Source organism: Barbus barbus, assembly GCF_936440315.1.
Source record: "Barbus barbus genome assembly, chromosome: 6".
NCBI lineage: Eukaryota > Metazoa > Chordata > Actinopteri > Cypriniformes > Cyprinidae > Barbus > Barbus barbus.
In genome coordinates this window covers 1,123,495-1,140,682 of record NC_136734.1, presented here as the reverse complement: position 1 = coordinate 1,140,682, position 17,188 = coordinate 1,123,495, and the positions used below count along the sequence as shown (strand labels likewise).

General features: G+C 38.4%; 1 protein-coding gene across 1 annotated transcript in view; it reads right to left on the bottom strand.

Moving 5' to 3' along the window:
* Window positions 1–5,469: 5,469 nt before the first annotated feature.
* Window positions 5,470–17,188, bottom strand: part of LOC306871445 (endoplasmic reticulum chaperone BiP-like) — a 33,988-nt gene continuing 22,269 nt past the window's right edge. The window contains exons 8-9 of the mRNA XM_079419386.1: window positions 17,013–17,180; window positions 5,470–7,250 (exon numbers count right to left, since the gene is read on the bottom strand). Of these exons, the coding sequence (XP_079275512.1) occupies window positions 6,694–7,250; window positions 17,013–17,180 (725 nt within the window). The 3' untranslated portion in view covers window positions 5,470–6,693. The remainder of the gene's footprint in view (window positions 7,251–17,012; window positions 17,181–17,188) is intronic.

The following is a 17,188-nucleotide window of genomic DNA, read 5'->3' as shown; positions in this document are numbered from 1 at the left end:
AGTTCATGTCATTTTAAATAAGATTACTAAAGTAAAAAATCTTGGCTTCTTCTCACACCATGTGCTCCTGTGACCATGTCCTTCTCTTCACATGGTGCTTAACAGTGACCCCCACACCTTCTTTGATACCTTTCAAACATTTTAATTGGTTGCAATCATTTAAAACAACATGTACTGTGCATGGGGAATAAGAAACACTTTCTGTAGAGGGTTAAACAACAGTTTGTTTGTTTCTTCTCAAGACTATCCAGTCAGTGTTGGCAACTCATTTTCAGGGGAAGTTGCTAAAGGAAGGTTGATTTGTTGCTATATCAATATATTTTTATGTATGTTAATTTACATTTGTTCGTAAAATAATATAAATACATAACATAATATTAAAAAATAAATAGCTATATTTAAATACATTGAATTTGAACGATTACCAACAATTTTAAACGATTACAATTTAAGCTTTTTTTATTAGCTAGTAAACAAGTGAAACTACACATTCTGAACATTACAGTTTTAATCTGTGTATTAGTAGTTAGTATAATAGGGCACAATCTACTATATTAATATGAAGGAATTTTCTATATTTAATTTTTTTTTTTTTTTTTTTACCTGCATTTTTAATTACACATTATATTTTGTGTTTTCGGGTTACAACAGATAATGTCCTGGAAAATGACTAGTATTCTAGCTATATATAGATACATTCTAGATATTTTTCTTACGGTGTACTAACTATTGCAGGTACAAGCTACTAACAACGTGTATCATAAATGAACAATTATTAAATTAAACAATTGCAAATAGCAGCTAAATTAATTTACTGTCTAAATTAGCCTACTACTATGCATCTTTTTTATCAAAAGTTGCTAAAAGTTGCCAAATAAATTTTAAACAGCTAAATTTGTTGCTAGGTGCTTTCGGTAGAAAAAGTTGCTAAATTGTAACATTGTACATTGTATCCAGTCAGAAGCATTATATCGCGTTAATGTTATATTTAAAGCTTTTTTGTAATATAAATCCATTAAATGAAGAGTTTAAACGAGATATAATTCTTACCTGATACCTGTAGTAATAAGCTCTGAAGGGCGTCTCTGTTTCTGATGCTTTGAGTCTCAGCTGTTTGTATATAAGCCGGTTCCCCCACGTGAAGCCTCGCCATTGGTCGGTGAGCAACTCGTTGGAGGACGCTGATTGGCTGAGCGTTGCACGCTGACTGATTCTGATTTGCACACGCACTTTTTGCGGTAACGTCATCAGATGAGGGGATCTCTAACGATTTCATTGGCTTGCATCAGTGAGAGATTTTTATGTTATTAGGAGAAATATCAAAATTGACATCAGAATATGGCAAAAAAAAAATTAAATCATTATTAGAACCCATCGTGCTCTACAGGTGTGAAGTCTGGGGCCCAACAAACCAAGAGTTCACTAAATAAGATAAACACCCAATAGAGAGGTTGCAGACCGAACTATGCAACATATTGCTATGAGTACAGCGCAAATAATGCCATAATAAAGATTATACCCTCTCATAATCCTAATTCACAGCAGTTGACTTTTTTTTTTTTTTTAAATGAAGTGAAGTGACATACTGCTATTGGGGTTTGAATATTTGGAGGGTTCACTCAATTATCTGTGAAATTGAATATTGTGTATAGAAGCGACTGTCTGTACATTATATATGGCTACTTACTAAATTAATAAATCAATAATACTGTTTTGTGTCATTATAAATAAATATTTATCTGCAGAATGACAGAGTTTACTATAATATTCAGGTAATAACCTTATTTAACTAATAAAGTGCAAATAAATAACCACTGACCAATTGATAGTTAGATGGGTGTATGTGCGCCTAATGAATGCATGAATATATGACACATTCAGAACTATATTGTTGTGGTTTGGTGACTCATTAGCAGAGCCTGAGCAAAAATATCTGCACAAACAACATATGATTGGCTGTCATGCAATGATGCAACAATGGAACAATCTGTCAAGTTTTTCAGTATGATTCAATTCTGAATCTAAATTACACTATGACTGCATTATAGACGTAAAGCACACACACACACACACACACACACACACACACAGATTCATAAAAATACTATTATTTTTTTGAAAGTAGTCTGCTCACCAACACTGCATTTATTTGATCAGAAATACAGTGAAATTTTAATATTTTGAGATATTACAGTTTAACTGTAATTGTACAATTTTACAATTGCATAATGTAATTGATAGCTGATGCAGCGTTGTATTTTCAACATCATTACTCCAGTCTTCACTGTCACACGATCCTTCAGAAATCATTAGAAAATCAAATTCATATAAATGCTTTTGTTTTGAACTTTCTATTCGTCAAAGAATCCTGAAAAATGTATTTGCAGGAATAAGCTTCATTTTACAATATATATAAATAGCTATTTTAAATGGCAATAACACCACATTTGCCTCTTCTGTGCCATCCTCCCAGCATCCTGTCATGGTCCTGCTGGGGTGCCCTGGTTGGCCACCAGATGTCACTGTGTGTGTGTTTGAGCACATGGCTTGTTGTGTGTTGTTGGTGCCATGTGCTCTCCTGTCTGTTGTCTGACCCCGCCCTCCTTGTTATCTCATTATTGTTTCAGTGACTCCACCTGTGTCCTCCTCGTTTGTCTCCCCATTTATTCTCCTGGTGTCTGCAGTCCTGTGCTGTTTCGTTGTTTAAATGTCAGATGTTTGATGTTGTGTGTGTAGGTCATGTCTGCCTGTACTACAGTTCTCTGCCTGCCTACCTGTTTTTCCCACTCGGGGTGGTTTTTGTTCATTTTTGTTTCCTTTGATTATTAAAAGAAAGACCATTCAGCCAACAATTGAGTCTTCGTCTCTCCCCACCTCTGACACATACTATAAACATTATGAAGTTTTGAAACACATATTGACTTCATACTGGCTTATTTAACTGCTTGCCCCTCCTTCTCCAGAAGAGCAGGGGGCTGTTCCATAAAAGACGCTAAGAAAATCGGGGATTAAAGTCCAAAACCTGACTTGAAATAACCTAACAAATCAATCGGCACTAAAGCGGTTCCATAAACGACAATTCAAGTTCACGCAGTCTGACTAATGCTATCCAGGTTCAGTGAGTCAGGATGATGTGACGTACACGCTTATTCTGAAGCAGCCCTTAATGTCGATCATGGATCAAATCGATCCACCATAGCAAACAGCGAATATTTGTGCTGTTTAACGCATTTGAAACATTGTGTTTTCCTCAATGCATAACTGATACGTCACTGATACGTCACAGGTATATTTTTTACATCTGTAAATGTCAGAAAGCCATGCAAATATATCCATTTAACTGTCAGGAGTGGGCGGGGCTTATGCGAGAGAACGAGCGCTGCGGCGCGCATGCGCGCTACACAGACGGAGCAGAATAGAATACTAGCGCAAGAATTCTGAATAAAATATACATTCTGCTAAAATATTTGTTGTTGGACATTAAATGTGACACATACAATTTTAATTTCCTACATATAAGTGTATTTTTATGATAGCAGCAACTGTTAATCACTAGCTCAAATGAGTTAAATGTGTGTTCCTCTTATCAGTTAAAATGTACTCTGATTTCTATTATAAATTTACATTTTTAATTCAGTGATTTTAACTTTTGATTGTGTTTTTATGCCTTAATGCTTTAAAGAGCCATTTTAGATTGTAATGTTTTAATGTTCTAATAACCATAAAAGGTACAGCTGTCATAAATTCAGAGAGAAAGGCTGCATGGCTAGAAACTGCTGATCAACTGCATGCACAAGTAGCAACTATGTTAAAATGGCATTCGCCTACATTTTGGGCACAATACAGTAAATACAGTTGGTTGTAGCCTATTTTTTATTTATTTGATTATTTAAGGTGTATTTTCTGTATACTTTTATTTTTGGACCGATAATAAATGAAACTGACTGTATGTGAGAGAGTCAGTGGTAATATGGATGCGTTCCTATTGGTCAGAGTTAGAGGAGCTCAGCTTAGCCGGACAGTTAGCCTGCTCTGGACCAGGTTAGTTTGCCAGCATAAGTTGCCACAGTGACTGAGCTTGAGCTATGGTAATTTTGCTTTCAGAAACCAAATCAAGTGAAAATAAGTCAGAATTACTGAAATAAGCATGGCTTATTTGGTAAACTTGTTTTATGGAACAGGCCCCAGAGCATATTCAGTCATAAATATTATGACTACTGGATCACTGTCAAATATCCAGCTAATTTTGCAATGCAGAAGTACACTATTTTCTATGGAAGCATGTTTCCAACTTTTTATCCGAAATAAAGTCAGAATTTGAAAGATATGCCGATATAAACTAGCAATTCTGATTTTTTTCCCCCATCGGTATATAAAAACAAGTACACACACACACACACAACACACAAAACTCTGCATTTAAACAGTCAATTGCAAATAATTAAACTGATAACAACAGTCGCTGATTCAGAAGCGCCAGATTGTCATAGCAAAGTCAGAATTACCTCCTCTCCTAGGTTCACGAAACGGTCGTCCATAAAATGCGTTGCTGTTCTGTTCTAAGTAATCTTAATGATTCCTAAATGCATCAGCTTTCAGAAGGCCAAATAAAGTGCTTTTGCTTTCACCTAGAAACGCTCTCCCTGGCTTCATCAACACTACAGCGGTTACTGAAACCACGCCTTCTTTCTTTGCGTGAACATTTGGGCTGCATTATGCAAATATTTCCACACTGTGACGTAGATGTGGGGGCGTGTTTGAATGAGCTGTTTTAGGAGGGTGTGGACAAGTCTTAACTTTGATAAAGAATATCTCTTTGGGTTTGAGACTTTAGTCTTTGCAACTTCAGGGATCTTATGCACAAATAGCTTGTAATACTCCAAAGAGAAAGACAAACTTGAAATCGCATCATATTACCCCTTTAAGTGTAGAACTTGAAATTCATCAATCCAGTATTATAAAACAAATGCCATTTAAGCTGACTGCATCTACACAATAGACATAATATTCAAATTAAATAAACCTTAAGTTTTTCAGGTCCATTAGCTCCCCCACGGACATCCCTGTGCCCTCCCTACAGATCGACGGGGACGGCCGGACTTTAGTTTAGCGTGTATAATAGTCTAACTAACTCATAGTGTAAAATAGTCTAACTGATTGCTTTTAGATGGAAAAGTTGCCCATAACTCCTGGTCTAGGATCTGTTTTCTTCGTAAGAATAGCATAACAAAATAGATTTTGCAAACAATCAGTTTCTTCTGCTTTGGAAAGCATCAAATGATTTTACAATGCATTTTCGAAGAGGGGAGCAAAGTAGCCAATCAAAGACATGCTTCAGAGGTGTTTAGGTTGGAATCCACGCACAAGCTTTTTGTCCAGCGCCGAGTTCTAGCATGCTCCTAACTTCATTAAAAAAAGAGTTACATTGTGTGTTAACATTCATTGGTTAAAACAAAACTTTGTAAGATGAATGATGAATGAGTGACAGTTTTTAATAAATTTAAAGGGAGTGCTCTTTGCTATTCAGAATTTAAATAAAACTTGTTTTTCAAAGCGACTATGTACGACACAGAGATAGCTAACTACACTATATAGATCAAGATAATAATTTCAGAAGCACAGAGTGATGTGATTCTGCAACCGAGCCTGGTCCAAATGCAGCATTTAGGTAACAACATGGTTATTAATTATTTGTATTGGCTGCCATGCCAAATCATGCACCGCTTGCTTTTCTGTTATATGCAACTTATATGCTTTAATTACAAATAATTGTAACATTTTACAATAAGGTTCCATTAGTTAATGTTAGTTAATGTATTCAAGTGTATTAAAGTGTTAGTGAATTATTATAAAGTGTTACCAAAATAACGCATTTTGAGCATTTACAACCAACTGCACACACAATCCCCCCAGTGCTATTCGGCCCCCCCAAGTCATGCGATATGGCGCCAGGCCTGTATAAAAATAAAATGAAGTAGTCTTCACTGTATGAACTACATATAAATTGATTCATAATAAAGATACAAAAGTGATTCAGGGTTTTTTGTTTGGATTAACATTAATGTAACAGATGGCAACAGTTTATTAGTCAGCTGTCCCTTTAAGAACAAATGCACGGATCTGCTATAGTGTTACACATCTGATTTGCTCCGAACTGTTTACGTTCACGTATGACATAATAGATTGTGTTTATGCGAATACTCCACACGATGTACATATTGACATTGTGTGTGTATTTGACCGCTTAAGTGCAATAAACTGTGAAAGAGAACTAATTTCGGAATTGCATCTGAGAGGTGGAATTTGTTCTCACACTTCGGCTGTGTGTCCGTCAGCATCAACACTCCATTGAGTCCTTTTTCGCAGCTTACTGTAACGAATAACTCTAACGTGCCAATTTAATTTTTTTTTAACGCTTTAGAAAATCGATTTAGAAGTTAGAATTGTGATACATATGCAAATCAAATTTTCCCCCACCTCTAATCGAGCCTCAAACCAGGCTGACAAAATCTTCACCAGAATGAATAGAAAATAAAATAACAAATGCAACTCTCGAACACTTCCCACAAGTATTTCCTGAAGAGATTTGAGGCTTTACATTCACCCGTCTCATACAAAAATGTCCATTGTGTTCAATATGTACACCTAGAGAGACGAGGGTGTCAATGCAACTGAAAACAGAGTCGGGACGGTCTACAACTCGTCCTTTTTATCGTCCTCCTCCGGCGGTGGGCCACCCGCGCTGCCGTACAGCTTGCTTACGATGGGCTGCACAACGTCCTCCAGCTCCTTCTTCTTGGCCTGGAAGTCCTCGAGATCTGCGTCCTGGTGAGACTCCAGCCACTCAATCTTCTCCTTGATGGCCTTCTCGATGGCCTCCTTGTCGTCGGATGACAGCTTGCCGCCCAGCTTCTCTTTGTCCCCGATCTGGTTCTTTATGTAGTAGGTGTAGCTCTCCAGCTCGTTGTGGGCGTCGATGCGCTCCTTCAGCTTCTTGTCCTCATTGGCAAAGAGCTTGGCCTCATTCACCATGCGCTCAATGTCTTCGGGTGTCAGCCGGTTCTGGTCGTTGGTGATGGTGATCTTGTTCTTGTTGCCCGTGCCCTTGTCCTCGGCGGTGACGCGTAGGATACTGTTGACATCGATCTCGAAGGTCACCTCGATCTGAGGGACGCCACGGGGAGCCGGAGGGATGCCAGTGAGGTCAAAGATACCCAGGAGGTTGTTATCCTTGGTCAGCGAACGCTCACCTGTAAAGATGCAGGAAAAGAGAACAGATTCTGTTCTAAAGAGTAAATGCATAATATGTACGTTTTTGTCGCTAGAGGTCGCATTTTTAAAACAATAACAAAGGTGAGGCTTGATGATGCTATAAAGGAGAGTGGAATGATGGGAAATGTCATTTTCACCATCCAGAGATGTATGCAGAGTCCTTGAGAAACAGAGTTGCAGCACTCCCATAGGAATCCATAGGAAGTAAAGCATGTCACGGAGCAGCCAATAGTTCCAAACAGCCAATAGTTCTAGCATAGAAGCCCATTCATTTCAGTATATCTCAAGGAAACTCGCTGGTAAATGACTGCATTTTTGACATTTTAATGTATTAGTTGACCTCTCTGGCCAGTAGTGGTATTTTATGAAGCGCGTTATAGTTAATATTTATTGTTAGACAATAGACAGTTGTACTATAATTTCAGTTAGATAATGCAAGAAACGCCTTAATAACAGCCATAACCAGATGTTAATTATCATATTTTTAAGTTTTTAGCCTTCTGCAATCTTTCTCTCCCTGCAGTAGGTTTAATGAGTTTCATTCAAGGAATGCAATAAATAGATTTGCTGAATTATATCATAAAATAACACAGGGATGTGAGTAAATAATCTTTATAAATTTAAATAAAATAATAAAAAATTGAGTTTTTGATAATGTCTAAATATACATTCAAATGCAAAACTAAAAAAACAAAACAATTATGAACGGTAAAACAATTATGAATGGCAAAACTCCTGGCAAACAGAGTAGAGCTAAATACATGTAGGTTATAAACAGCTATTCAGTCATCTAGTGGTTAAACCATATTACATATGAACTTTTTTTTTTTGGCTACCAAACACCTCTAATTTGCCTCTTTGTACTTTCTATTTTAATCCTAAACATTACACTAATTGTAATATAAATAATAAGCATATTAGAAAATTTTATATTTTAAATGGTCATTCATGGATCATAATCATAATTGCAATTTAATCATTAAAGGGGTCATGATTGCCTTGATCTTTCGACATATAAGAGGTCATTGTACTATAAAAACATCCTGTAAATATCAGAACTCAAAACTTTGTCATTAGTCTAAAAACAGCCTATATTGAAGGCAGTCTGCCAAAACGACAGCTCGTGGAATGTTCTACTCTGTGATGTAATAGTGTGGATAAGCGCCACCTCCACAGAAGAAGATCAACGCCTGCTTCTACATTGCAGCCTGTTTTGCCCCTCCCCCACCACCAATTTGTGCATGTAGTGCATGTTTACGAGAGAGGCGAACACGCAGCTCTATGCAGAAACCAAATGATGAAGATGCTCTGAAGACAACAAGACACTGTCGTGGAAAAACAGTGTTTGCGTTGCCTTCCTTCTGATCCCCATATTAGGAAAGAGTGAATAAACTTTATTTTTAGTGAAGATACAGACTGCGTCGGTAAGAACTCAGTCCTTTGTTCACTTTTTACCATGGATCCATTTATAAACAAGGCGCAATTCGACGTGGGATTTTCAAAAAGATTGAAACTAAAAGATGATGCTGTGCCAACTACATTATATAGAGTAATGTCGCAACACAAGTGTGAGTACTGTTATCATTACGTGGTCACTATTGCTTATTACAGATTGTTAGATTTGTATTGAGTTATTTATGCATTTTTGACCTAAATCAAAGCAGCGTCTATATATGAGGAATGCCTACTGTCAAACTAAGTATACTGTCACTATTAGCCATAGTAGTGGGCGTTTACTTCTGAGTCTACAATCTGCCATGTCTATTCATTCTTCTCCTCCATGTCACTCTAGAGCACCCTTTTGGAAAGCATCACAATCCATGCATGTGCACTCCTCTATATGTAAACAAGGTGCAGTGCATGCATGTTTAATGTCAGCTGCTCTACACACATGCGTTGTATACGTGCAGGAAAACCACGTGCATGTGTCGTGATACTCTCCAAAATGACACGGAGGAGAAGAATTGTTGAATAAAGTTGTTATTTTATGTTTTCTTTTTGCACAAAAAATATTTTAGCTTCATAAAATTATGGTTGAACCACGGATGTCACATGGACTATTTTAATGATGTCTTTACTACGTTTCTGTGCCTTGATCGTTTTAGTACCCTTGCTGTCTATGAAGGGTCAGAGAGTGCTCGAATTTAATCAAAAACATCTTATTTGTGTTCCGAAGATGAACGGAGGTCTTATGGGTTTATGTGGCAGCGTGCACAGTCTTATCTGGACTTTGGCTCTGGTCCAGAGATGCAATCACAAGGAGAGGATCATATGCGCGAGTCGACATATATTAAACACTTTTAAAACCACACAGCCTCAGCATGATTTTGACTTAGTTCACACTGCAGTCTAAAGTGGCCCAAATCAGACTTTTTTGCCCAAATGTGATGCATATCTGATTTTCTTATGACAGTCTGAACAGCACAAATCCGATTTTTTCAAATCAGGCCCAGGCCATTTTCATATGTGGTCCTAAATCGGATACATATCCGCTGTTTTGCAATGCGACTTCAGTCTGAACGGCCATGTTGCATTTCATGCGATTTTTACGTCATTGAAATTCGACAGACATCACAATTCTGCGCTGGAGGAGGCGGGAAGATTAAAATCACAATGGCAGACAATATATAGAAGACAATAATATCACTTCGTTATTTAGGCTCCGATTGCACATTAACTTAAAAATTGCTAAACGCATGCTAACACAAGCAGCATCCATTTTTATTTTCCGCAAACACAGTGCGCTGCGTCTGACGTCACGTCTTCTTCTGGGGATGCTGGTCACTTCAGGGCCGTATACAGTTCACACATGAGACTGATGGCAGTCACATTTAAATGACAATGTGAACAACAGTGCAAAAAAAATGGATTTCAGCAAAAAATCCGATCTGAGCATTAAGATCCTGCAGTGTGAACTAAGTCTATGATCACTATTTTGTTTTACTAAGAATTTCATATTGAATCTAGGGGGTAATCTATTAAACTGTGGCTGTCAAATGCGGCTTTACCGAGCTCAACGGCTCTGGCCAGAGCAGATATAAACAAAACGCTATTGGCTATTTTAAAATGGGGGCGGGTCTTCTTGATATGACCCACCCTGTCTTCCTGTTTCAGTTGAAATTATGTCACTTGCGCACTGTGTACATGCCCTTGTGCTGTAACAACTTTCAACTCCATAGCATAGAATTCAGTCAGCAAGTGTGTGCACTAAACAAAAATCTCTGGCATTTCAGTGATGATTAGTCTGAATGCATCTAATTGGCCAGTGCATTCATAAGCTCAACAGACGCGTGTGTGATTGGTTATAATGCACAACACTGTAAACAAAACAAAAAAAGTAAAAAAAGATAATGGTACAACACTGAGCAGATCTAACGATGGCATGAAATAAACGATGCAATGTCATCACGACAGTCAAAACAAGCACACCTCTTCCTCACTTCGCACAGCAAGGAGGGTGTTCTGGTGAAACATCTCACTTAATGCTATCAGAGAACCGGGGTTATGCAAGTTCTCTTTCAAGCATACATTTCAGTGTGTCACTATGGGATATCCTAACTCCTGTATTACTAGATAACCTCTAAAGGCTCCAATATGCTTTTGGGGGCAAAAAGAAATTCGAAAAGGCTGAGCGATGGTATATTGTTTTCTAACATTCCAACACCCCCACGCTGCTGGAGGCAGGATGTAGATTAATGTAAACATGTCGCGTTGCTCACACGAATGCCCTAAACACAACAACGATGCAATGATGGTGTATCTAGGGCTCTTATTAAACTGGATATATTATTACACGTTTTTATATTTTATGTGTTGTCATAATTTGATAAAAACAAAGGTTTATTATTGTATGTTCTTTTGGAATTTCATTTATTGTATACCTTTTAAATTCGATATTGAAAGAACAGCAGCAGCAGCAGTGTGGTATAACATTTATTTGAAATACATGTCCTTGGTACTTGCTACCTTATATCTTTACTCTTTTCGTTTCATTTCATGGCTTTGGAAAACTTGCATCTGATGTTTCTCTACGTCGCTTTTTGCATAATTCCGGGTCGTCCACACCAAGCTTCGTTGCAATGTCTTTCTAGGAATTAAATGCTTTCTCTGAATCTTTAAAGTCTCTCGCGCAAGCAATTGTACTGGTGCGGATATATTTGTGGCAGCTCAGCTATTCGACACAATGTATTTATGTTGCTAGTGACTTAGAGATGTTGTTCTCCTGCCTGACCACCATTGAATGAGAAATGAACCGGGAAAAAAAAGAATTGCGCGTCAAAGAAGGTGGAGCTCCAGAAAGCACCCACTGATTGCGTAATTGCCATGGACCAATGGTAGCTCAAAGGTGTTTAGGAGCCAAAACAAACTCCCCTAGAAAGTTCGCTTTGGTGAGCTGTTTCGAACTGCAGAAACAAACTCAAACCAAACTTCGTTTCAGCCTGATTTTGTTTGAAATGACATATCAGTTCATTCTTCAATTTCGATTGAAGTATATCGGGGCCTTATGTCTCCTGCCAACCAAAGAGAACTGTCATGACACAGGCTAGGAGACAAAGAGGTAAGTGGTCAAACAGAGGCATATATTGCAGGATGAGCAGGGAGAATCAAGAGCAGATGAAAAGGTGAGTATAACACTGAGAGTCAATGTCCAGATGGCTTAGCTTGCGGTAATGGATCTATGTTTCTTTTGCAAGAATAGCGTGAAGCAGAGGGATCGTTGCAGGACAGGAACGGTGGAGAACAGGAACTTCTAGGGTAAAATAAACACAGGTAAGTCGGAATAAGGAGACTCATAGAGTTCAGTAATGTGAATGGTAGACCAGACAAGGAACATGTGTGGAGTGAGCACTGATAAAGGGGAGCTTGATGAGCTGCAGCAGCTGTGGGGAATCAATAATCTGGTGATTGGAATCTGGTAAATGTGGGGACTGAAGTGACTGTGACTCCCTGATAAGAACTACACTGAAAAAAATGACACAAATTTTTTTTTAAGGTAAGTGGTTGCAAACAATTTATTTTAGCTAAATTTAAATGAACAAATTTAGTTGAAAGTTAGTCAACGGTTAGTTTGACTAGTTGTTAGTTAGTTTGAGCAGTAACATCCGGTTTATAGAACCTTGTAAATGTGTGTTGTGAGGACCAACTCGCCGCTTCACAAATATCTTGTATAGTGACCTCATAAAAGAGAGCCCATGATGTTGACATTTCTCTCGTTGAGTGAGCACATAAACCAGATGGAGGCATAAGACCCCTACTGGAATATGCAAGAAAAATTGCCTCCACTATCCAGTGGGATAAACACTGTTTAGTAATTGCCTTCCCCATAGGTGGCTTCGTCCAAGACACAAACAACTGATCACTCTCTGAACCCTTTGGTTCATTCCATGTAAATACGTAAAGCATGCACCAGGGATAACGCATTCAGCCTTTGCCATGGATAGGGCAGTAGATAAAAGGCTTATTGAACTGTGGGCATGTAAAGTGCTTGTGACTAGTGGGTGGGTGTGTGCCACTGCACCGTCTCTCATTCTCTTCACTGCTCTGCATCCCCTGGCCCAGCTGCCTTTTTCTTGCTCCTTACCACCCAGGTAGGATGAGGAGCTGGCATGTGGATAATTTTTTTCTGGGCCAGGCAGGTTTCTGCTTCGGTGCGCCGCTTTGACCTGCTGCATTCACACACGGTCTCTGTCATCTAGAGGCCGAGACACACCAAGCCAGCAGTTGGCGAGTGTCTGTCGGGCTAGTTTGTTTGGGGCTGTAGGCACAAATGAGAACTCTGATTGGATACTCAGTTTAGAGAACGAGTCAGTGCTCGAGAATTAAAGCGAAAGTGATGAAAACGGGCAAGTAAATACAGGTGACACAGACAGAAGATATTTTTATTTTATGTGATCTAACCAAAGCATTCCAATATGTGAATATTTTCATAACATGAGCTGCTTAAAATAAAGTTATTAACATAACTGATATTCAAAATGGTAAGCAAGCGCTGCTTTGTTACGATTCATACTGTATATCTATGTATATGTCCTATATCCTTGTTTCAGTTTCCCCTTTTGTATGACGAATATATACTATTGATAGCTGCTGATATAGACAATTAATTCCTTTCACGCAGGCGCTGAACGTACATGTTAGTTTGCAGTCAGCTGTTGTCTGAGCAGTGTGTTCAAGAGCAGCTTTTTGATCCAGACGCTGCCGACGCGAGGCGACAATGCCGTAGGCTTTTGTAACCGCTAGTTCTTTGTGGTCGGCTTGTTGTGTCCTGGCCTTAAGAATGTGAAAGCTGGGAGGTGGCGAGCTGTAACCTGTGCAAAGGTCTGCCGAGGAGGTGGAGGGAGCGCAGTCTGCATCTTCCTTGGCATACAGAGCTGCAGATCCTCATCATCTCTTTTCTTCTCCTTGCATCTGTTTTGTTTCCGTGTCAGCACTGGGTGTAATGCCTTATACGGTGACCAGTGCATCTAGAATGGCTTCCTTTTCTCCGTTGGAGAAATTAGCCAACTTAAGCCAGCATCCTCTCTTTTGAATGACCGTTGTGGCCATGGCCTTGCCTTGCCTGCAGCTTGAACAGCACAGCTCTGAAGATGGAGTGAGAGATCTGTGATCTGTGAGATCTCCGCTTGGTATGCAGTCAGCAGATAGATAGCATTCAGAGCCTGGACTGAGAGTGTGACTACTCGGTCATGGTTAACTGGAAGCGGTATGCTTTTGATAGCAATACCGGGTTTGCAGCCACTGTGTGCTGTGTATGCAGATGTGCAGCGAATAATGGCTACATGGGGGCATGCGAAGAAGGCCCTCCTTTTCCATCGCCTTGTCAGACAAGCTAGCTTGCCGTGCTAACCTGTGTCAGAGGCTCTTCATGGTGAAGCGCACACAGAGCTCATGAAGTCAGGACTTTCAATTGCCATTTGGGTATGTTTCAGTCAAAGACACGCAGAGCAGACCTGGTGTGTGTCTTTGCATGAAATCTTGTTCCCGCATGAGCAAAGCTGCAGAGGATATCGCTCCCTGAGTTATTAATAGGTACTGAATGACCCTAAGAGGGTCATAATGACTTTGTGTCGCTCATTTTATACCAAGGGGATGGACTCCGCTACTATAGTCAGCAACGGAATATTTAGTTTCTCTGCCACGCGTTTGCACACGCCTTGCAGATCAACACTAAGAAGCGGAGAGGTCTATGCCCCATCTACCTCCCCCGTGGATCCCACCAATGACAATGTCCAGGGACGAACCATTATTTAAAATTGGATTTTGTTTACAAATCCTTGGGAACTTTTGAGATAACATAAGTACACAACTGCATGAGATATATCACACTGTGACTCTTGATCTTCATTCACCTGTGTCTTGATACCTCATCAGTCTCACCATGTTTAAAGCCAGGATTTTATTTGATTCATCGCTTAGTCTTACTTGTGTTACCGCTGCTATTCTAAGTCCTTGTTCCCCATGCTCCCGTGTCTTCGTTTTTTGGATTCTTTGTGTTTTCCATTGTTGCCAATGCTCTGGATATTGTTGGTTGGACTGCCCTGTCTGTGCTTTGGACCTTTTGCCTGTTTGGACTATGTTTGTGGATTACCCCTTATTAAAAGCTACATTTTGGGTCTTCAATCTTCATGTCTCCGTTTAGTGTATGTATATATATATATATATATATATATATATATATATACTAGGGCTGCCCCCTAATAGTTCACTATCTGTTAGTCGATCAGAAGAGGCTTGGTTGAAAAATTGTATTAGTCGCTTAGTCGCAAAAAAAAAAAAAAATCCACATCAGCTAAGTCACGTAGTCCATGATGGACAGATCGTTAATGGCTGGTCTTTGTGGTAATACAGTACATCAGGCAGGATATCCAAATGCCTGCCTATCATTCATTGACCTCAAATATGGCTTATCATCTGAAATATGTTTGTAGTAACAACTTTACATGGCTGCTCAATCTAAATTTAACCTAGAGAAATGTACGCTATTCAAGTGTCTGTGTGCTCTGCTCACTGCAGCATCTTTCGAATCTGTAAAGATTCTACAGTAATGTGTACACTCACAATAACAACAAAACATTGTGCTTTTGTAAAATAATGAAAGCAAACAGGATGCGCTTTCTGTTGTCTCTGTCTCTGTGAACTTGAGCGAGAAACTCTGAAACTTTGTGTACACTAGCCTTACAGCCTTACAAAAAAATATATCTATAGTGAGTGAAATGTCTACTTTCAAATAACCCAATTCAAATGGAATACAAATATTGTCAGATTATGTAATCCGTATGAAACATGCGTACAGGTGCATCCGCTACTGCGGAGATGACGAATCAGTGTCACCAACTTAATTTCTTAAACTGAAAACAAAGAAAGCACTAGTTTATCAGTAAATTATCAAAATATCAATGCAGCCTCCTTACTATTTTTCTCTGGCACATTCATAATCATTACTTCTGCCGGTGTGCTGTAGCAAGCTTTGTGCATGCTCTTGAGTGCTTAATAGGCAATGCAGACAATTAAAGGGTCATTATTATGATTTAAATGCTTTATTAATAAATGTGCGATTAGTCAACTAATGCTTCAAATGAACGACTACTAGTCGACCAGAAAAATCTTTAGTCGAGGGCAGTACTAATATATATATATATATATATATATATATGAAGAGTTCATTTGCAAAAACTGATAACTCCATTTTTTTTTTTTTCAGAAATCAAGTTTTTTTTATTGGGTTGTTTTGAATAAGTAATAATAACTTATACAAATACAGGTAATTTACAAAATTAAAGTTAATTGAAAGTATTTTTTTACATATTAAAAGATTGTTTTATAGTAAAAGCAGATAACTCCAATAGTAGTTTTTTTGCAAAAGCAGATAACTCCACATTTCATGTTTTTGAGTAAAAAAAAAAAAAAAAAACGCTCGTTTAATCTTTGTAATCTCCTCAGATGACAATGTACATGCCTGACAAACGTTGTTGTTGTTGTGATCATAGATTATGGATGTGATTACACGCAATACACGGAGCATTTCCCTCACCATTGTAATGCATTGCTTTTGCAAGGATCCATGAAAACGTTTCAGCTTTTATTTTCCTTTTTCACCCTGAAGAAGATATCAAAGGTTCATCAAGTTCGTTCGCACGTTTTTTCAAAGTGAAAGTAGCCTTGTCACCTGACCTGAATACAGCGAGCTGATTTGCTAAAATTGACTTATCGGCTTCTGTTCAAAAACAACAAGGGTGATTGTCGGCTTCTGCAGTAAAACGTGAAATTGCAATGCCTTGAAAGTGGACAATATCGGCTTTTTTGACAAAACGTGCTTAGGGTTCAGATCGTGCTATGCGTGGAGAATAATGCACGGCAATCAGCTAATTTTTTTTTTAAGTGCCGTTTGTCGGTTTTTGCAATTGAACTCTTCATATATATATATATATATATATATATATATATATATATATATATATATATATATATATATATATATATATATATGAACGCAATTCATACATTTTGAAATTAATGTCCAATTTAGAAATATCTAAGATCTAAAATTAAAGACCTTTTCATATGAATCAACTGAAATGTAGCAAAATATGTTGGGAGGGGGGTTATTAAAAAAAAGTTTCTTTAAGTTTTATCTTTAAAATCTAAAACAAAACCATTTAAACTCTTTTCATATAAACTGGATAAAAATGGAGTCATAAATGAAGTAAACTATGTCAGTTTTGACTGAAAGTGTCACTCACCTTCATAAACTTTGATGGCTACGACTTGCTGGTTGTCAGAAGCGGTCGTGAAGGTCTGGAATTTCTTGATGGGTACACCGGTGTTCCTGGGAATAAGTTTGGTCATCACTCCTCCAACCGTCTCAATGCCCAGGGTCAAAGGGCAAACGTCCAGAATCACCAGGTCACCTGTGCAA